We start from the raw sequence: 23,445 nt of genomic DNA on the forward strand, positions 1-23,445 counted from the left end.
TTAAAATAAAATTTTATTCAAAGCATCTTTTAAAATTACAGCATGTGTATTCATATGCTGTTAAATCTGCCAAACTACAACTAAGCCACATGAAGCATAAAACACTTCAAAAGTTTGAATGTAAACCACATTTTTAAAACAAAAAGCAGTCTTAACACACCTCAAATTTTAGATGCCAATGTATTTTATCCAAGGATATAGCTTATATCAAAAAAGAATCTGAACTGTTTCTATAGTAGAGTTGTAATAATTTCTTAAACTATTCCAATTATAGAAATAAAAAATGTTTGTGAATATAACTAATACGGTTGACAAAAGTTGACTGGAGAAACAAACAAACAAAAACCCTTACTTTTTTTGAAGGCCTTAAATTTTATCATCTGCAAGTTGGCAAATATTTGTATTTTTAAAAGTTTGTACTGCCTTTCCTTCTCAGATAAGTTTATCAGATTTTAAATTTCTCAAGACTAATGAATGTTGCTTTACAGTTCATATAAATCATATTTGAAAGGAAAATTTCTAGAGTAAATGTTGAAACCTAAACCGAGAAAATTCAGATGCTATGGTCTCTCTGACCATGCCTATAAGTGCTCCAAGTTAAAATTCTATATACCAGATTACAAACAAAATTCTTAGACCATTACAAATATAAATTCTCTTATTACAAAAAAAAAAAAAATCCCTAAAGATTTGTAATTTACTGTACAGAGGAATTACATTTTTAAAGTATGTCCTCATCATACACATTATTGGTAACTATCATTTCTTCTGTCACACTTACGCTCCTCCTCAAGACATTTACAAACCTCCCCTTCTGAGGCTGCTGCCTGTGTACTGCCACCCACTGGGATGTTTGGATAAAAGCCTGCCTTCTGGATAAGGTGTGAACTGCACTGTAGGGCACCACTTCAACTCAGGAACAAAAAGGTGCTGAAGAGCTGTCTTTCCCTCTACTACTCCTGAGGTTCCTGCCAATTAAGCAATCTGTAAATTACCATGCTATGCATGTCATTTAATTCAGCCTAAAACCAAAGCTAGAACAATGGAGGGTTTGCCTACGTAAAAAGGAGGTGGACTGCTCAGCTCTTGATTTTCCTGTTCATGCTTCAGTACATAAAGTGGTGCTGAATAACTTCATCTATTTGGAAAAAAATCACCACACAAGTTAACACACTTGCAGTTTAAAACTATTCCAGAAGCCTACATAGTTGAGTAGCTAATATTTTCTGCAGTGTTTAACTCATAGCTAAATTTAGTGAACACAAAATAGCTTGGCATGTTATTCTGAAGTAAAGCAGGAAGGTGGCTTTTATGCACTGAAAATATAAATACGGAGGCTTTCATTTGCTAATAATCCTAAAAAGCAGTACAACTAAAATTTAGTGTTTGCTAACAAAAGATCTAAAACATTTCACTACAAAACAACCCTGTAGATGTCCCTTTTATTAATAAAAATCCAAGTGCCAAATCTCATTACAGGGCCCATCATATATAAAAAAAATACCAATTACCATGTTACCTAGACTTTGCAAGATTAATCACTCAATTTCAGCAAATGTGAAATGTGCAAAAGTTCCCAAGTTAACATGCTAGGAATGACAAGTGCTTCTCAAACTTAAACATTATAGTGAGTTATAAAGCCCCAGAAAGATAAGAATAAGACTGATTTTACTCCGATTTTGAAAATTCTGAACTACTGTGCATCTTTCCAAGATCCTCAAATACCTATTTTCTTCCAAGTCCATAACTTAGAACTTCATCCCAAATAGTCAGCTTCCCATTTCTCAAGCCTCACTGGACACGCTATTTTGCAATTTAAAATATATAACTTACATACATATTTTATACTTTCTTGCTTGCTTCAGTGTTTACAGTATTGTTAAACATATTAATATACATTGTTAAAAATGATCTTATAAATAGTCTCCTTCAACCTTCTTTGGCTATTTGTACCATTCTGTTTTTTTCACAAGTGTCTTATTCAGAAAGTGCTTCCTGTGAGAACTGCTTCCAATGAATGCATTAAACTTGCAAAATCTAGCTTCCCACAATATGTAGTTTTCTACCCTGTACTGTGCAGTCCATATTTACAAAATATTTTAAACTTTACATCAAATCCATTTCCATATAAAAAAAGTGCAATTCTCTCTCACCCCATAGTCTGGGGCAATGACATTCTTCATGAATTCTACAGAATAGCAGCCTATGATAAGCAAATAAGGTGCTTAGCTTATGCCCAAGGGTCTACTTTGTAAGTACACGGGCAGTACTTCTGTACAGTGGAGAGTCTGTGCAGGCTACTGGCGGAGCGGCGCCCCGGTCAGGTTGGCCAGCTCGATGAGCGCCAGGGCTCCGTGCAGGCGCTCCCGCTGTTCCTGCAGCCGGCGCTGGGCGCCGCTCTTCTCATCGTCTTCCTCGTCAGACTGGAGGTACTCCAGAGGGTCCTGCTGCTCCTGGTCGGCCTTCTGAACCAGCTTGCCCTTCAGGGTGGGGGTGCGCTGCTCTCTCATTTCCCAGTACCTGTATGAAAAGCAGATACATTAGTCTTAGGGTTGACAGATTTCCAAATACTTTTGGTTAAAAAAAGCTCCTCCATACAGTATTGCTTTACTGTGTTCCAGTTCTAAAGTGATTTCACATATATCACATGTACTCTCCATTTACATGGAATGGAATATAACAAGTTCAAAGAAGTGAAGACTCTTGCTCATGCTTGTAAAATCAAAACCTGGCAGTTCCAGGTTTTATACTCAACTCTCTAATCATGAGTTTTTACCATTAAGCCACGGCTGCTCTTGAGCTGGGGATGTAGCTGAGTGGTAGAGCACTGCCTAGCCTGAGTAACGTCCTGGGTTTGATCTCAGCACTAAAGGCAAAACACACACACATACACACCACCTGCCTTAAAGCTCATGTGAGAAATGGACTAGAGCAAAACACAGCAATAGTAGGAAAAAGTCATTGGAAACCCATCTAGCTGAGCACAGTAGTACACGCTCCATCCCTGCAACTTGGGAGGCTGAGGCAGGAGGATCCCAAGTTTGAGGTCTGCCTCAGCAACTTAATGAGATCGCTTCTCAAAATAAAAAGGATTGGGGATATGCTTCAGCAGTAAAGCACCCCTAGGTTCAATCCCCAGTAAACAAAAAAACTATCATGTCCACAGAAGGATGGCAACTTCTGATAGACTATGTAAAACATTAAATTCCCAAACTACAACAGAGACTAATAATCTGTAACGCATAGTGTTTTCAAAAACTTAACAATATCACCCTTATTCTACTATACGGACAACTAATCATTCACAAGAGAAAAATGCATATTAAAATGACAGCATCATTATATACAAAAATGTCCATACAAAGTCTTATATGTTAATGTTCATAGTAACTTTATCTGTAATAGCTAAAAACAACCCAAATGTCAACAGGCAAATGAATAAACAAGTTGAGATGTATCCATACAATGTACTACTGCTCAGCAACAAAAGAATGTACTGCTAACACACTCAATGTGGATCAACCTCAGAATACTATGTCAGAAGCAAGACAAACAGGATACACACTGAGTACATTTGTATAAAACTCTAGAAAATGCAAACTAAAAGTGACAGTAGGCAAGTGTTTGGGGGGCTAAGGTAGAGAAGTTACAGAGGAGCATGAGGAAACTGGGAAGTACTGGTCATGTCCACCATCTGGATTGTGGTGATGGTCTCAGGGCGTAGACATATGTCAAGACGTATCAAGTTGAACATTCCAATTATATACAATTTATTATGTATCAATCATACCTCAACAAAGCTGTTTTGAAAATTCCATACAAAAAGTAATAATACAGGTACCAGATTTCAGAAAATCTAGACTACTCAATCTAGGAAGTACTGGCAGTACCTACAAGAGGTACATAAGAAATGCAGTCACTTCAGTATGACTTGAAGGATGACTAGAAAAGGAGAATGGGTAAGTTCAGAAAGGTCAGCAGGAACCAGTCCTAAAAGGGCTTTGAACGCCACAAGAGGTTCAGACTTCAACCTCAGGGTGGTATTGGCATTTTAGAGGTCCCTCAGGCAGCAGCATGGAGAATGGATTGCCAGAGTTCAAGTCACTAAACTTGAGCTGTGAGGAGGCAGGGTCACTGAGTAGGACAGACAAGGATGACCAATAAGTTTCTGGCTCAGGAGAAATTAGATCAGCCAGGAGAGAGAGGGAGGAGTGCTATGGTTTGAGTAGGCACCCCAAAAGGTTGGTGTGCTGGATGCTTGGTCCCCAGTGTGATGATGTGGAGAGGTGGAAGAAGCTTCAAGAGCTGGGGCCCAACACAAGGTAATTGGGCCACGGATTTGCTGCCTTAGAAGGTATTAATATAGCTCTTGCAGGACCCGGGTTAGTTCCCAAAATAATGTTTTGTTATAAAAACAAAGAATGTGGCCCCTAAATCTCTGACTTTCTATCTGGTCATAGGTGTTCCCACCATTATGATTCCATCTACCATGGGGCTGCCTGATCTTAAATTTTCAACCTCCAACATGTACATTAAATAAACCTCTTTTATTTGAAAAATATTCAGCCTCAGGTATTTTGTTATAGCAACAGAAAATGGACTAAGAAGGGAAGGGAGGAAGTGATGGAAAATTCTAGTTTAAGGTGCCCAAGGATATCACATTTAAATAGAAAATTATAACAAATTTCCCTGCACTTGAATAATCAAATTGTATTTTCAGATTCCATTATCTGATTCTTTTTTTTTTAATTATTTTTTAGTTGTCAGTGGATCTTTATTTTATTTCTGTGTGGTGCTGAGAATCAAACCCAGTACCTCACGCCTGCCAGACAAGCGTTCTACCACTGAGCCACAACCCCAGCCCCCATTATCTGATTCTTATATATCTTATTCTCACAAAACAGGGAGTTTATCCATTCAACTATTGATTAAGATGCATAAACTGTGGTACGCCCTAAGGATACAACAAGGAACAAGACAAACATTCCTGCCCTTGTGGACCTTCCAGTTCAGCAGGGAAAGTAGGCAATAAACAAATATATGTGTGATGGATGTTTTAAAAGGGAAAAATACACTATTATATAATCATCTATTAAATAGGTCCAAGCCTGTTTGTTTGGGGGGCTATTTCAAACTATTTCATAAAATGTATACAGACACAACACATAAAATAAGAACATTCTCTAGCACAAGCCCAAGCCTAGCAGGAACATTCCAGTGAACTAAACATGGAGTGCCTTACTTTGCCAGCCACTCAGCAGCAGCCTTGTTATCTGCAGCCTGATGCTTGCTGAGCGTGTCTGTAGGTTCCTCTCGCTTCAGCCTGGCATAAGGGTGCTTTGGACAGTGGCGGTTTGCATGGGTGAATCTGCTCAGGCAGCCTGTAAAACACCAAGGGAAGTACCTGTTAGAATCTGGACATCCAGCAGATATACTGCAAATGTGTCTCGTTGTATCCAAGCAAAGTTACTTTTAACTAAATGAACATGGTGAGAGTCAACATAATATAACCAAACAAGCCTCTGCATGGTCTTATCAATGCCACTGAGGAGACAGGAAGAAAGTTCTGCTATGTCTTGATCATTGCCTTGTGAGTGTGTCCAGCCCCACCGGAAATACAAGTGATAAACATTGAAAGCCTCTGAGCTGAGAATTGCATTCTTGGAGTCTATCACAAGGAAACATCTCAAATGACACTCAAAACTCTAAGTGTAAAAACATTCCCCTCAACTTTGTTAGTAACAAGCAAATTTTAAAAACAAGTCAAATAGATAGCAGATATGTAACACTGAAGTAATCACTGTGCATATACTTTTAAGAAAACTCAGAGCAACAGGGTAGAACTGTGTTGAATTTCAAATATAACCATAAAAATGTGCCTAAGAAAAAATCTTTAAAAATTGTGATAAAAGATGACGTAAGAAAATATGCTTTCTTCAGAGTAACAGAGTTTACCACCAACATAAAGGCCAGCTCTGAAGATTACATTTACTTTCAGAGATTTTCTACTCCCTACAACTGGATTGCCTTTTAAGGTTTTCATCTGTAAAGAATACTTTATTTAAAACCCAGTCACTTCCAAGAATTCAGTACCAATCACAATTAGCAAGAAAGCTTATGATGATTTAAAAAATTTTATGTCAAAAATTTCTCCATAGACTCTGCTAAGCTACATCTGCAACCCATTCAAGAGACAGTATACCTTGCTCCACACACAAACTATCCCCACTCAAACTTCCACAATACTTTAACACTGAGATTAAGGGAGACAAAAAAACCCAAACTGACAAGCAGACCCCAAGCAATAATGGCCTGGGGAGGAGGTTGCCTGAGGTCCCACTCATGGACATTTGTTCCTACAGCAAAACAGAAAGAACCTCCATGATCCAGAATAACTCTCCAAGAACGAATTAAATCGGCAGCTCTAGAGTGGCAAATTGAGAGGCACTGGAGGTTGAACTTAGCACTGGGATTACATTGAGCCTCTGTGTTGAAGCTAATGTACAACAGTACAGGATTCAGCACAAGAGAGACAACTACTCACCAAAGGACCCTTTGTGGAAGACGACTCCATCTCAACACGTGTGCAAGTCTAAGACTTCTGAAAACATGAGTAAACAATCTCCCCTTTAAATTTACAATTCCCTAAGGAACCTACAGCTATTGAAGGGGATGAAATTCCAGAGAAAGACTATAAAAAATTGATTATTATAATGATTAATGAGGGCTGGGATTGTGGCTCAGTGGTGGAGCGCTTGCCTTGCATGTGTGAGGCACTGGTTCAATTCTCAGCACCACATATAAACAAATAAATAAAATAAAGGTCCATAAACAACTAAAAAATATATATACTAAAAAATGATTAATGAGCTAAAAGACCTAAGGAATGAATTAGAGAGCAGGTATAGAATCAAATATAATTTCAATAAAAAGCTATAGACTCTGCAAATAAACTAATCAGAACTAGCAAATAATCCTGCCCAGAATTAGTGCACCTAATTATATAAAACAAACACCTCTTGACATTTTCAGACAGACTGCAAAACAATAATACTAGATGATTGCAATACACCCCTCTAGACAGGTCATCCAGACATAAAATAATACTATAAAGTCAAATGGACCTAAAAGACATCTATAGAATATTTCATCCAGCAACAGCTGGGATTCACTTTCTTCTTGGCAGTTCATGGAATCTTCTCCAAAATAGGCCATATTAAAAGGTCAAGAAGCAAATTTTAGCATAAAACGAAGAAAAAAATATAAAACACCTTGCATCTTATCAGATCAAAATGGAATCAAATTAGAAATGAACAGCAATAAATATTTAGAAACCACATAACATCTAGAGGTTGAACAATATTTTTTGAATGAGGAATGGATCACAGAAGAAATGAGAAATCTTAAAAATTCCTGGAATCAAATAATGATACAATATACCAAAATCTCTGAGACACCATGAAGGCAGTTCTAAGAGGAAAGCTTATAGCATTAAGTGCCTATATTAAAAAAAAAAAAAGATCCCAAATAAGCAATCTAATGCTACATCTTGAGGCCTTAAAAAAGCATGAACAAACTAGTTACAAAACCAGTGGAAGACAGGAAATAATTAAGATCACAGCCAAAATTAGTGAAAGGGAAATAATAGTTGGTTCATTGAAAAGATAAATGAGACTGATATACCCTTAGCAAAACTAACTGAAAGACAGACTTCCCAAAGCAACAGACATTTCTGAAATCCAGAGAAACTATTTTGAAAATGTACACTGTAATAAATAGGAAAAACTAGAAGATATTGACAAATTTTTAGACACATATAACCTACCCAAATTGAACCAATAGGATATGGAAAACCAAAACAGACCTATAGCAAGCAAAGAGATTAAAGCAGTAATAGCACAAAGAAAAGCCCAGTGCCAGATGGATTCTCAACTGAGTTCTACCAGACATTGAAGAACTAATGTCAATCCTCCTCAAATTATTTCATGAAATAGAATGGGAGGGAACATTCCCCAACTCATTCTATGAAGCACACATCACCTTGATTAAAAAAAGACAGTAAAGACACATCAAGCAAAGAAACTATAGAACGATAACCCTCATGAACATACGTGTGCAAAAACCTTAATAAAATATTAGCAATTCACATGCAAAAACATACTAAGACTGCACACCATGGTCAAGAGGGATTCATCACAGGGGTGCAAGGTTGGTTCAATATATGCAAATCAACAAATGTAATTCATCACATAATCATCTCATCCTTGACGAAGGTGCCAAAAACATGTGTTGGAGAAAAAACAGCTTTTTTTTTTTTTTTAACAAATGGTGACGGAAAATTGGTTATCCAAATGTAGAAGAATCAAACTAGACCCTTATCTCTCATCCTGCAAAAAATCAACTCAAAGTGGATCAAAGACCTAGGAAGTCAAAAAAACACCAAAATAACAAATAACCCAATTAATAAATAGGCAACTGAATTAAACAGACATTTCTAAGAAAAAATACAAATGGCCCACAAATATATGAAAAAATGTTCAACATCCTTAGCAATCAGGAAAATGCAAATCAAAACTACAGAGAGATTTCATCTCATTCCAGTCAGAATGACAATCATTAAGAATACAAATAAGTTTTACAGATTTAAAAAAAAAAAAAAAAAAAAAAATACAAATAAAAGTTGGGTGCAGTGGCACATGCCTGTAATCCCAGGCACTCAGGAGGCTGAGGCAAGAGGATCACAAGTTCAAAGCCAGCCTCAGCAACTTAGCAAGGCCCTTAGCAACTCAGCAAGACTCTGTCTCTAAATAAAATTTTAAAAAAGGGCTGGAGATTCGGCTCAGTGGTTAACTGCCCCTCAGTTCAATTCCCATGTTTAAAAAAAAAAGGAGACAAATAATAAATGCTGGGTGAGGATGTGGGGGGAAAGGGGACACTTACACATTGTTGTTGGGACTACAAATTAATAAAAACACTTTGGAAAGTAGTATGGAGATTCCTCAAAAGACTAGGAACCACCATATGATCCATCTATCCCAGTCCTTGGTATTTATCCCACAGAACCAAAATCAGCATATTATAGTGATACATGCATACGAATATTTACAGCAGCACAATTCACAATAGCCAAAGGATGAAACCTGCCTAGGTGCCTCTCAACACACACATGAATAAAGTCAATGTGTATATGTGCACAATGGAGTTTTACTCAGGAATGAAGGAGAATGAAATTATGTCATTTGCTGGTAAATGATGGAGCTAGAGAACATCATGCTCAGTGAAATAAGCCAGAAAGTTAAGGGTCAAATGTTTTCTCTCATATATGGAAGCTAGAAGGGGGGCAGGGGAAGGAATTTAAAAAGAGGAAGAAATCTCACCAAAATAGATGGGAGACCAATAGAATAGAGAAAGGGGTTCAAAATGGAGAGAGAAAGTGAAGACATGGAAAAGAACTAGGGAACAAAATCTATGAAGTTTAGCTGTGCCCATGTATTGATATACCACAATAAATCCTGCACACACACACACATATATATATATACATATAAATATGATAACACACTAATTAAAATAATAGAATGGAACCAATAGAGTCGAGCAGGTAGATCAGGGAAAAGGAAAGTACCGGGGAAGGAGGCTGAGCAAATGATATGCATGTACAAATATGCCATAATGAATCACTGTTATTTGTATAATTATAACGCACCAATAAAAAATTTCAAAAAGGAGAAAAAAATCTCTCCCTCCAAAAAACAGAAAGTAAAACACATTTTAACTATTAACGCACTACTGGCTATTCTATAAACTTAATTTCTAACACCATACCATTTTCCGAACAAACAAAAGGCTTCTCTCCAGTATGAAGGCGCTGATGTGTTTTGAGCTGTCCACTTTGAACAAAGGCTTTCCCACAGTCTGGGTAGTCACACAGATAGGGTCTCTCACCTAAGAGGAGAAATATTAATGAGACAGTAAGTGAGAAAAGGAAGGATCGGAGAGAAAAATCCCCCTGGTGCATACAGGTCATGACTCCAACCAACAATTAAAGAGGTCACAGCTCGTACAGACCAGCAAGCACTTGGCTGGTATCAGCAGCTCTCCTCTGGAGAGCACAGTGTTTCCTTTAGGCCTTGGGCTTCTGGGAACCCAAGCTCAAGTCCTTGAAGTTATCATCCTCAGCTTATGCCATGCTTTTAGCCCCAAATCCAAATCATAGTGCTTGCCGATTCTTTACAATGTCTCCCGCTCCTGCTTCCCAGGGCTGTTTTCCCTGGTCCGCCCGGCATCCCCACCTGCTGAGAAGAGAACCTCCAGCAGCCCCTAAGTGGCCTCTAGACACTACAGGATTCCAGTCGGGCTGTCATGGAACTCTGCTTTTTTGATACCAACAACCCCCTAAATCACCCCAAGCCTTACTACACTCCTGGGACAGCTAAAATTGCCTGCTGACATTTCAACAGTACCATAATATCTGCACTATAGCAGCCTCACCAACCTGATTAGCTACAGGTGAAGGGTAGGGTTGAATCTTCACTTCCTTTCTGGAGAATCATTCAGCCAGGAGGCAATTCCTCCTCACCTTGTCTAATCCTTGAAAATCCTACATTCCCAGCCCACTCAAATCCTCCCAATCCTGTGGGTTCTCACTCTTCTTATCTGCCTCTGCTTCCAAATCCTTGAACTTTGTATCCCTCTGTGAACTTAATGTCCTGTGTTGTTTACATATCATAAAAGCCTCCTTCCAAAGATTCATACCACCTTACACTTCATTTAAATTTCCTGTGGACAACACAATGCTGGGCTCAGACAAAGTACTCAAAATGTTGTTCAAGCCAAAGCCAGGCACAGTTGTGCACACTTGTAATCCCAGCGACTCAGGAAGCTGAGGCAAGAGGAAAGCAAATTTGAGATCAGGCTCCAAAACTTCGCAAGGTCCTAAGCAACTGAGCAAGAGCAAGATCCTGTCTCAAAATAAAAAATAAAAAGGACTGGGGATGTGGCTCAGTGGGTTAAGCACCCTTGGGTTTAATCCCTACTGCCAAAAAAAAAAAAGTTGTTCAATTGTAATTACAGTTGTTATTTCTTGGGGAAAAAAACATTTATTTAACCAACAAATTACATACTGGTTCTTCTATCCTGACTCAGAACAATAACAGGTTCCCCCTAAATTTCTCATTATCTGGAGACATACTAAGTGGTCATGATAGCTGGATGTAACTTATTAAAACTCAGGATGTGAGGGCATTATTTAAAATATAAAGATTCTCAAAATTAGATTATTTCATTAGGTAAAATTTTACTAATGGAATCTAAAGTAAACACCCCTAGCCATCTTAGTTTATAATGATTCAAAAAATTAGAACTCTACCCATTTTTCAGGGATTTAATGAAAAAAAAAAAAAACCTTTATCATATTAAAATATTTCTCTTCAAAAAAAAAAAATATGAAACAGGTGATGACCATAATGGGATAAATAAGGGACTGAAGATTAAAAGGCCAAATTTTAGACCAGAACTGCCCAATAGAAATATATTTTGAACCACTTGTAGAAGTCACTTTAGACAAGGTAAAAAGAAACAGGTAAAATTAATAATATATTTTACTTAATCCACTTTCTCTAAAATATTTCAATACATAAAAATGAATTACTGAGATTATTTACTCCTCTTGTTTTAATACTAAGTACATTTTATACTTATCCACCGTCTCCATTTAGACTACTCACACGCTGAGTGCTCAACAGTCACGTGTGCTAGCAACTACTGTACTGAGCAACACCACCCTGGACTTAGTGACAGACTATAAGACAGTGGTAATTGGGTTTCTGACACTTCAGCTTCCTGGTCTTTAAATTATTAGATGAACTATAAGGTAAATCCTTCCTCTGAGGTCAACTTTACAGAAAGAACAAGGACCTTCTATAAATTATTTTTTGTCTCGTACATGGTATCTAAAATGAAAGTGTATAAGTTTTATGTATAAATAAAGATATATGAGAATCTTGGGGATAGCTACTTACTATACATCTCATAAAAAAAAAAAAATCACACTTCACCATAGATTTAATGGTTAGGTCAAACTCTATAAATCCTATTAAAAACTGATCATTGGGGCTGCGCATATAGCTCAGTGTGTACAGTACTTGCCTGTCAAGCACAAGGCCCCAGGTTCAATCCTTAGCACCGCAAAAAAAGCAAAAATTGATCATTGCTGTTTTAGTATTTGGCCTACAAATTAACAATTACACAAACAAGAGCATATCAAGTAAAATTCAGAAGAACTAAATTTAATAAAAATGTGATTGTGACTTCTAAATTATCATAACTTTGTTGTTAAAAACACCACTCCCCACCTAAAAGTAACTGACTACACAGTGCCTGTTTTTAAACCTCACAAATGATACTAGTAATGTAAAGTAACTAAAAACTTAATTTATAAGCACAAACACCAAATCAGTTTTCAGTCAAGGATTACTTCTAGCAGTCTCACAGTTTGCTCAACTTACCTGTATGAGTCCTTTTGTGAGCCTGGAGCGATTTCTCCCTTGGAAACACCCTATTACAGATGTTACAACGGATCCTGCTGGATGAATGTTCTCCTTCATTTATTAAATCCCGGACAGTATCTGCTCTGGGTCTGCCACGTCGGATTCCATCCTGTTGACAATTTTCATAAACCTTAATACAATTTCTTGAACTCTACTCATTAAAGCCACATATCATAAAAGATAAAAATCTTTCTTGAGTGACATCAGCAAAAATGGTGAAGTAGATCGCTACAATAGGCCGTCCTTCTACAGATCACTGAAAAATCCAAGAAAGACCATCTCGATCAACTTCATCACAAGCCCAGAAAATAGAAATTCACAGCAACTCAGTAAACATTGAAAAGGCAAGGCCCACTTAACCAGTGGCCCGCTTTGTGGCATTTTTACTTGCCCTTTCTTTCCCTTCCCCGAGGCAACCTGAAGACAGGCTGCATGCTCAGTGTGGGACCCTGATCCTTGCTTCCAAAGGGAGCAGAGAACACCCTTCCCTGAAAGAACTGCCTGTCTGTTTTGACCTCCATGCGGGAACCTCACGGACTGATGCAAGTCACTTGTCTTTGTTCTGGAATAAACCTGGAACTCTCGGGGCAGAAAACTGGCTATTCAGAGGGTACTTCTCAAAAACCTTGTAAGACAAATAATAACCTACTGCCTTCTGGGGCAAGAGACTTCACAAACATGAAAGCCAGGAAGGAAAAGCTGGGAGAGCTTCTTTGGAAAACAGGGCATTGAAACATAGTCAGGTATTGGGAATCTAGAAAGTGACAAGTGCACCCAGAGCAAGAAGCATGCTCAGAAAAAACTGGAAAGACCCTAAAATTTCACCTCTGGCTGATCATTAGACTCTGCAGGAAATAAAGGAAATGAAGGCTAACACAGAGTCATAAACAGCATGGCCAATCACTGAAAATGTGCTTCAATGGAAGTGGGCTGCGGGTGAAGCTCAGTGGTAGAGCACTTGCCCAGCAAGACTCTGGGCTAGATGGATGGAAGGAGGAAAGAAGAAAGGAAAGAAGGAAGGAAGGTCCAACACAAAGCTATTCTGCATTTCTTTTTCTTTTCTTTTTTTTTCAGGGGTCTGGTGGGAGGAAGAGGGGAGAGAAGTTTCAGGCATTCAAGGAGATCTCTCAAAATACTAGCTGGCTGCCAGCTAAAGTAACACAGTTTAGAGAATGCAACAAAGAATACAAAGTTTAGAAAACCAGTTTAGAAAAATCACTAAACAACTACAACTCACAGCACACACTAAAAGCAATCACTGAGGAGGAAGAATCTGATTTCCAGAGTTACCACATTAAAATATTCAAACATCTATTTTTTAACAAAATATACAAAACATGCTAAGAAAGAATGGTATATATACAAGAGAAATTAACAGAAACAGACCAAGCAGAAGCACATACATTAGACTTAACAGAGAAAGACTTCAGATCAACTGTTTTAAATATGCTCAGTGAGCTAAAAGAAACCATGGACAAAGACTGAAAAGAAACCAGGAGAACAACCTTTCAACAAAAAGAATGCCAATTATGAGACAGGGATTATCCAAAGGAACCAAATAGATATTCTGGAGCTGAAAACTAAAAAATAAAAGTGAAAAAATCCACTGAAGGGTTTATGAAGCAGAGTTGAAATGGCAAAAGAATCAGCGAACTTGAAGATGCTAGCTGCAATTATCCATTCTGAAGAACAGAAAAAAAGAATGGAGGAAAATGAAAAGAACAGAAGACACTTGTAAGACACCATCAAGGATGCCAATATACACATATATGGAGTACCAGTAAGGGAGAAAAGGACAGAAATAATGTTTGAAGGAACAGCACCTGAAAATGTCCCAAATGTAGTAAGACACTCATCTAAACATCTGAGAAGCTCAAAGAATAAGCATGAGATCCACAGTGAGACACTACCATCACACTGTCAGAAGACAGAATCTTGAAAGCAGGGAACGAGAAAGGACTCATCAAGCAAAAAAGGGTCCCCAGTGAAATTACCAGCTGATTTCCTAGGAAAGCAGTGAAATGACTCATTTAAGATGCTAAAAGAAGAAAAATTAATAATTCTATATCCAGCAAAACTATCCAAAAATGAAATTAAAGCCATTCCCAGATAAATAAAAGTTCATTGCTAGTAGACCTGTGCTACAATGGATGGAGGGAGCTCTTCAGGTGAAAGGAATGATAATGCTAGATAGTAATTCAAAGTCTGACTAAGAAATACAGGCTGGGGTTGTGGCTCAGTGGTACAGTGCTTGCCCAGAACTTGTGAGGAACTGGGTTTGATCCTCAGCACCACATGAAAATAAGATAAAGGTATTGTGTCCACCTACAACTAAAAAATATACATTAAAAAAAAGAAATACAGACAATGGAATGGGTAACAATATAAAAGAATTATTGTATTTTTAGCTTTTAACTCCTTTTTACTTCCTTTATAAAAGGCATATGCCATCCTTAAAGAACTTATAATTATAAATCCATGTTTAATAGGACCACAATGTATAAAGATATAACAATTTGTGTGTGTGTGTGTGTGTGTGTGTGTGTGTGTGTGTGTGTGTGTATACCAGGGATTGAACTCAGCTTAACCACTGAGTCACATCCCCAGCCCTTCTAATTTTAAGTTGCTTAGGCTGGCTTTGAACTTGCCATCCTTCTGACTCAGCCTATTTAGTAGTTGGAATTACAGGCATGCACCACCACCACCAGATAAAAATGTAATCTGTGACATTATAAAGGGGGGTGAACAGAGCTGTACAGGGTAGAATTTTATATACTTCTGAAGTTATGGTCATGCTGATTCAAAGTAGATTATCATGAGTTTAAAAGGCTAATGAAAGTTTTCACAAGATAGCCACTAACAAGTTTTAAAAAAAGAAGAAAGGAATGTAAACGGTACACTACAAGAAAAAAAAAATAAGGTAAATTAAGCACATAAGGCATTAATGGAGAAACAGAGAACTAAAACAAGCATAAGATATAAAAATCAACTAATAAGATGGCAGAGCCTCAACAGTCATGTCTTCAAAAAAAACAGGTTAAAGTCTCCAATTAAAAGGCAGAGATTGACAATGTTTTTCTTTTTTTCAAATGACCAACTATATACTGTCTGTAAGAGTCTCACATTAGGTTCAAAACCATAAATAGGTTAAAAACAAAAGGACAGAAATAGATACAACTATAAATACATACATACCAAACAACAGTTCCCCAAAAATATGGAACAAAAATTGGCAACATTAAAGGAAGAGAGTTCAAAATTAGCCAGAGACTTCAAAACCTCACTTTCAATAGTACATATGGTAATTAAGCAGATCCACAAGAATATTTCCAGGACAGGCCATGTTGGGCGACAAAACAATTCTCAAAAAAATTTTAAAAGACTGAAAGCATACTAAGTATCTTTTCTGACCACACAGAATGAAACTGTAAGTCAACAACAGAAGGAAAACAAGTAAATGAGAATTAAAGAACATACAATCAACCAGTGGGTCAAAGAAGAAACCACAAGGGAAAAGAAAATACTTTGACACAAATGAAAATGAAAACATATCAAAACTTAGTTTAGAGATTGGAAGACTTAACATTGATACTACTTACAGTAAGCTTACAGATTTAATACAATCCCAATTAAAAACCCAACACCCTTTTCTGCATAAATGGAAAAGGTAATCTGCATGTATTGTGGGGGATGGAGTCACTGTTAATGGCGTTTTCTTTTGGAGTAAAGAAATGTTTTGAAACTTTGCATGACACTGAATATAGCAAATGCCACTGAACTGTACATTTTTAAATGGTTGGTTATAAAATTTTGCCTAATTAAAAACCAATTAAAATCTGAATACACCATTGACCTCAGTTAATATATTAATATTGGTTCATTAGTTGTAACAAATGTACCACCCTAACGTAGCATGCTGGCCAAGAGGAAAGGGTGCAGTTTCTGGGAACATTTCCTACCTATCTAAAACTACTATAAGATGCACATTTTAAAAAATCTTTTTATTTCCCAGATAACTTTTGCACATACAAGTTAAAGGGAAAAAAAAAAAAAAAAAAAAAAAAAAAAAATATATATATATATATATATATATATAAACGATCACGTACAACTACATCCAAAATTAATTTGTTTTGACTGCCTGTTTTTGGTAAGAGGGATTGAACCCAGAGGTGCTTAACCACTGAGCTGCATCCCCAGCCCTTTTCACTTTATTTTGAGGCAGGGTCTCGCTAAGTTGCTAAGGGGAGCCTTGAACTTGTGATCCTCCTGCACCCCCACCCCCCACCCCTGCCCACAGCTGCTAGGATTACAGGTGTGAACCATGCCTGCTGTTTTTACTGCTTTTAACATAAAAACCTGAAACCTTCCAAAAACTTAAATATCAGCTTAAACATGAAGGATAAGCTACGAGAAATTTTACTTTGAAAAACTAAATCCTTACATTCTAAAATAATTTATGCTTTAAAAATTCTTATATCTTAAAATCTATTTTCAGTGTAAGTTAATGACTTAAGTTTAATCTTATACCTTGGAAATTCTAGTTGGTTATATATTTATTTATTATTTTTGTTCTAAAAGTCAACAAAGTGTTAAGAGTTAATAAAACCCTTACCTATATTTTCATTTAGTCTTTAGATAGGGGCTATGCACTAAACAAGAACACCCCAAAATTGATAATTGGAAAGGTATGTTTTATGTTGGTGGAATAATTCTCATTCACTGGTATAGTTCCTAACTTTTTTAAACGATTAATAATGTGAGAACACTATGGATCCAAAAGACCTGAAAGCAGTGCACCTGTGTTCACTGCACCAGTATTCACAACAGTCAAGACATGGTGAGAACGCAATGTCTGCTGACTGACAAATGGGGTATGGATGTATTAGACAGTGGGATATTACTCAGCCTTAAAAAGAACGGATCCTGTTATGTCATAGCATGGACAAACCTTAAGGACATTATGCTAAGTGAAATAAGCATCACAAAAAGACAAATATTGCATATTTCCACTTTTATGAGGTATCTGAAGTACTCAAATTCTTAGAAACAAGAAGTAAAATGGTAGATGTCAGGGGCAGAGGGAGGAGAAAAAGCGGGATTCAATGTGTATCAAGTTTCAGTTTTGTAAGATAAATAAGTTCGGGAGATCTTTCATGAGGTTGGCACTGATGTACCGTGTACCTAAAATGGTTAAAGTGATAAATGTTCTGGTTTTTACCACAATTTTTTAAAAAGAATGTGAGAAGTCTGGCACATTTTAACATTGTAAAAATGTTCACCCCTCTCACTGTGGGTCTAGAGAATAACATGGCCATATGACTTGCTCTGTCAGTAAAAATGGGAGTGAAAACAACACGTGCAACTTCTGAGCCAAATCTTCAGAAAAACACTGCTTGGTTCTACCATCTCTCTCTCTTCCCGGTCTCGAGATTCACTGATTCCAGGTAGGGGATTTCTTCTGGGTCCTAGAATGAACAGGATGTGGAGTACACATGTATCAGCTAGTTGAGTCTCAACTAGCCACATTTAGCTCTACTCTTGCTTGCTAAAAACTGTTAACCCAGAGTCAGCAATAAGGAGACCAAGCAGGAGTAAAATCAGAGAATCTACCGCCATCATTTATTGAGCCACGATAATCATATATATTGTTGCTGATCATGGTCTATTGTGAACAATTCTTTAATTAAAACTTTTTTTTTTTTGGTACCAGGGACTGAACCCAGGAGAACTTAACCACCAAGCCACATCCCCAGCCCTTTTATTTTGAGACAGGGCTCACTAGGCTGCTTACAGCCTCTCTGAATTGCTGAGGTTGGCTTCAAACCTGCGATCCTCCTGCCTCAGCCTCCCCCAAGGCACTGGGTTTACAACAAATCTTGCTTCAAAAGTGTAAAATAAGGACTGAGAATGTAGCTCAAGGTAAGGTATTTGTCCAGCATGCTTTAGGTCCTGGTTTGATCCCCAGAACAGGAAAAGGGGGGGGGGAGGCAGCAAAATAATAACTGTAAAGACAGCATCTATGATCAACAAAAATAGGTGATGCGCTTAAGAAATGAACTTGAAATCCAGTTAATAAAAAACCTGAGTGATACAAGTCCTGTGCCATGGAAAGTTTTTTTTTTTTTTTTTTTTTCTTTCTTTAACCAGGGATTAAACTCAGGGTCACTTAACCACTGAGCCACATCCCCAGCCCTTTTGATTTAGAGACAGGGTCTCACTGAGTTGCTTAGAGCCTTGCCAAATTGCGGAAGTTGGCTTTGAACTCGCAGTCATCCTGTCTCAGCCTCCTGAGCAGCTGGGATTAGAGGCATGAGCCACACCAGCATGGAAGGATTCAAATATTTTCAAATGCATAAAAACACTGAGCCTACTGCAATTCGAAACAACTGATTCAACAACTGATTCATTAATACCAAAAGCTTAAGATTAGCTATTATTATCTCCAACTCTAGCTTTAATAAAAAGACAAGTATGTCTAATAGGGAGGGAGATAAAGCTAACCACAGAGTTGTTTTCCAGCAACTTTTAAGAAACATTTTGTTTCTTCCACCAGCAAATGTTTATTTTCCAAATGAGAAGTAAAATATACACAACATACTGGCCACATACAGGTAAGTGTTCACTAAATGTATTCTTTAGCTGAGAAAATAAGGGAAATCAATCATCTAATGCCCTAAATAAAAGAATAAAGAGCATCTTTTAGCAATACATATTAAAATGAGTAATATGAAAGAGAACCATTTTCATTTTGGCCTTAACAATGACAGCGGGAACTCACCCACACCCCAGGGAGATTATTTGTGGAGTCTGTTGATGAGTCACATGAAAAAAAAGCAATGCTAGCATGAAATTCTAGCAAAATGATCACACTGCCAAAACTGTTGCACACTTTGGTAAATGTCATTTTAGAACTGCAGCACCTCCAGAGGGCAAGTTAGTGATTTTGAAAATGTTTAGTCATGTGATGACTAAAAGACCTAAAAGTCCTTGACACCACCTTACATAAATAAAATCCAAATAAAGGGCAAGCACAACCTAGAAGGGAAAAACAGGTACATGTGTACCTTGTTGAGAAAATGTAATTGATCCTATTTCCCTTTTCACCTCCATGTCTAGATCCAAATTTCCTACAACCCGCATGTCTGCTTCCTCTTATCTCCCACTTTGACCTACCCTCATAACTTTCCAAGTCTCAGTTCCAGTTATCTATTGTGTATCCTTATCTAAAACACCTCAACTGACACAGATGAGCTATAAATAGTATTTCATAAATCTACTTACATAGGCTTAATAATAATAATTAATTAATAAGCCACTAAAGTCAGCCTATATGTGATATATCCATGAGCAATATGGTACAGGGATTAAAAACAAGGGAAGGGTCCCGCCAGTTCTGCCACCTACCATATAATCTTAACAACTTGGTTATTCCTCTTTAATTTCTCCTTTCTCATCAAGTAAAAAGGATTAAACAAATTGTAAGAATTCAGGGGTTGAGCACTCACCTAGCATACATGAGGCCCTGGGTTTGATCCTCAGCACCACAGAAAAAGAAAATAAAGGTACTGTGTTGCCTACAACTAAAATATATATTTAAAAATTAAAAAAAAAAAAAGAATTCAGAATGCTCAACAGAGCCTGGTTGTTTGTTGACATTATGAAGGGTTTATTCCATGCCAGGCAATAAATGGTGCTGCTAGGCTAACATATTAGATTTAACATGGAGTGATCAAAAATTACTATGTAACAATCAGCTATTTGTAAGACTACAGTCTAGATGTTTGCATACAGAATGGGGAGTGCTGGAAGGGCAGTGGCAGGTCTTGAGGGGTGAACCGTATCCCAGAAGCCACGTCCCTCCAGTCTCATGGTGGAGCCATAACATCATGAATGCAGCCGCAGCTGAGGGCAGAGGCACAAGCTGAGGCAGCCTGGGGTATCCTGTGGCAGGGGGAGCTATACCTGCCCTCTCCCTCCCAGATTCTATAATGAGAACGCTAACATATCATTATATGCCAACAGTGCTAAGAAATCTTGTGATGAGAAATAAGTCGGCAGATGAAGGATGTTCTTTTCCCAAGCAAGGGAGACAGTGTCTGGCAAGAACAAACAAAAGAGCAAGAAAAGCAGACACGGGGTGTTCACTACTTGGATGTGAACACCTCCCCTGGGAGCAGAGGCCAACAGACATTAAATGAGCACAACTGTTCTAAGCCCACAGTTGTTAGTGCCTCCAAGTGGCATTCGTACGGGTGGAGGGAGCACCTTCCTGGCACTGGCTATATTGCAAACAAGTGTCACCCATCTTCCCAAAAAGTGAACTGGCTTAGTCACTATGGGGTACTTTAGAGAAGCAAAGCAAAGTAAAAGGGGCCAGGACTCCCTGTCTTCAGTCCAGTTTACTGACCACAAATCAAACCAGGTAACTTTCTTAAATACACGTATATTCCAGACCTATTTTTCTTAAGGTGGGGAAGCTAAATGAATTTTTGGAGCTGTATTGGGAGTGCTTCATAAATAAAAGGGCTATTTAAAATCAGCTTATCAGTTGACTTATGAAAGTTAAAATATTAAAGATTGTGTGAGAAAGGAAAAAAATTATAAAACTCTTTTCACTTCTACATGTCATCATAACTTCCAGTATATTTTACTTCTGGAAAAAAAGGTAGACAATGTGGAAATATAAGCCCAGGAATTTTGTTAACAACTTTTATAACAGTTTTCTGTGACAGTAAGTCTGTTTCAGGCCAAAAAGAACATACCAATATTTTATTTACCTATGACAACACTAAATCTTGGGTAACACAAAATTAGATTATTGAATAATAAATAATCCTCCACAAGCATTCAGACAAGTATGCCTTTCTCTTAAGCATACGATAGTCAAATGTGCTTTTAAAAAGGACTAAAACATACAAATATGTTAACAGAAAACTATTTCTAAGTGCCTAAAAATATCTAAGGTGGAGGGATCCCAACCACCTTACTAGGACTACCTTGAGCCAGCCATTAGTAACTGTTCCCTTCACTAATATTCCCCACTAACATTTCTATTTTAAAATTTCTACTGAAATGTATTCTCGAGATTTAAAATGTCAAAGCATGGCTTTTATAACTTTGTAGTTTTTTAATGAGTGGTAACAAAATGTATCAATTTCCTCAGCCAAAACGATAGGTTCAGGATCCTTGCTTCTTCCTGTGATGACCAAACTTGTTTCGATTTGTAAATACAGTATCTGCCAACAGATTCACAGTATCCATTAGTGATTTACCTCTTTAGTAAATTATCTTATACAGCCACTTGACAAATAGAACCTGGACTTTAACCTTGTATTAGCACCATTTATTCATCATGTTAATATTTATGGAGCACCTTTATTGACCGCTTACACAATGTAAGGTATTAAAGCCGCGTAGTCCACAGACAGAAAAGGCCCCCGCCCTCCCTGAGCTTGGGGTCTACTGAGGAAAGGCGTCAACAGAAAGGCAGCAGGCACACACGCAGCAAGACTAGGGGCCCCAAACCCCTGACCAGCTCCCAGCTCTCCGGCCACCTAGCTGTGTGCTCTTGGGGAGGTTACTCCATTCAGTTGTCTGGTCCGTAAAATGCAGTTGTGCACCAGGTGGGCACATCCTTTCCAGCGCTACCGTGACTGCGAGCAATTAGAGGTTAGAGATAACAATGTCCCATTGTCTAGTGTGCGCTCAGCTCCTAGGGAGCAAAATGCTGGGTGAATGAAAGGCAGCGAGGGCCCAGCTTCTGCTGGGGAAGATGCCCCGAGGTCCCTTGCTGGCCTTGGTGAGTCTTCGAAAGACATCTTTAGCAGGGCATGGCCGTCTCAGTCACAGTGAAGAAACCGTGCGCCTCCCGCACCGCAGGGAACCGCTCGGGGCACCCGGTCCCCTCGCCTTCCTCCCTGGCCGAAGGACGCGGCGACCGCTAACCTGGCTCCCTCGGCGCCCGGAGCGCGCTGCACCTGCTGGCAGGGCGCCTGGGTCCCCGCCGCCGGCCCGCCACGTGACGCCGCCCCCCCCGCCGGTCGGTTTTGGCGCGCGGCAGTGACGTCAGGTCCTGTCAGCCACCGCCCCCGCCGCGGCCGGAGCGACCCCGCGTTTCCACTCGGCCCGCCCCGCCCCGCCCGGCGCGTCCGCGGGGCAGCCGGCAGCCGGCGCGCCGTTAACGGGCCGCGGCCCCGCGCTCACCTTGAGGGGGCCGCCGTCCGGGCTGCTCGCCTCCTCCTCGTCCTCGCCTCCCGAGGCGGCGGGCGGAGGCGCGCCCCGGCCCCGCGGCCCCGGGCGCTCGGCGGCGGCGGGCGGAGTGGCCGAGGCGGCGCCCGCAGCCCCGGGGCTGAGCGTCACGTTGTGCGCGTTCTCGCCCCAGCGCCACGGGTACACCATGAAGTCGCTGAAGCCGGGGCTGGTGGGCACGAGCGGCGGCGGCGGCTCCGGCTCCCCGCCGCCGCACACGGGCTTGATCGGGGTCGTCCTGATGACCGACACCAGCACCCGCTTCGGGGAGTCGTGGCAGAAGACGACGGGCGGCGGCGGCTGCGGGTGTTCTGCCATCGGCGTCTCCCCGCCCCGGATCATCGCCGGCTCCGCCGCACTTCCGACCCCGGGTCCGGTCCTCGCCCGCCCGCGCTGCCCCGCGTCGCCGGCTCAGGCCCGCCGGCTCATGGCAGGCGGACACGGAGCAGCAGAGCGGCGCGGCGGGCCCGTTCGGGCAGGAGTGCGGGACCCGGCCCGGCCACGCCGCCCTCCGCTCTCTCTAATCCCGAATGCAGGCAGCAGCGGCGGGAAGCGACGGGCGGCCTGGTCTTGCGGTGACAGGAAAGCAGGACGCGCGGTGCCGAGCCCCGAAAATAACAACCTGCGCCGCGGTCCCCGCTCGGGC

At 39.6% G+C, this 23,445-nt stretch overlaps 1 protein-coding gene across 1 annotated transcript; it reads right to left on the bottom strand.

The window, feature by feature from the left end:
• Positions 1–23,445, bottom strand: Znf367 (zinc finger protein 367). The gene is made up of 5 exons (XM_047526510.1): positions 22,755–23,445; positions 12,507–12,657; positions 9,826–9,945; positions 5,243–5,381; positions 1–2,520 (listed from the first exon to the last, which is right to left on the bottom strand). The coding sequence occupies exons 1-5, from the start codon at positions 23,139–23,141 to the stop codon at positions 2,298–2,300; spliced, it is 1,020 nt and encodes a 339-aa protein (XP_047382466.1). The 5' UTR covers positions 23,142–23,445; the 3' UTR covers positions 1–2,297.

Source organism: Sciurus carolinensis, chromosome 15 (assembly GCF_902686445.1).
Source record: "Sciurus carolinensis chromosome 15, mSciCar1.2, whole genome shotgun sequence".
NCBI lineage: Eukaryota > Metazoa > Chordata > Mammalia > Rodentia > Sciuridae > Sciurus > Sciurus carolinensis.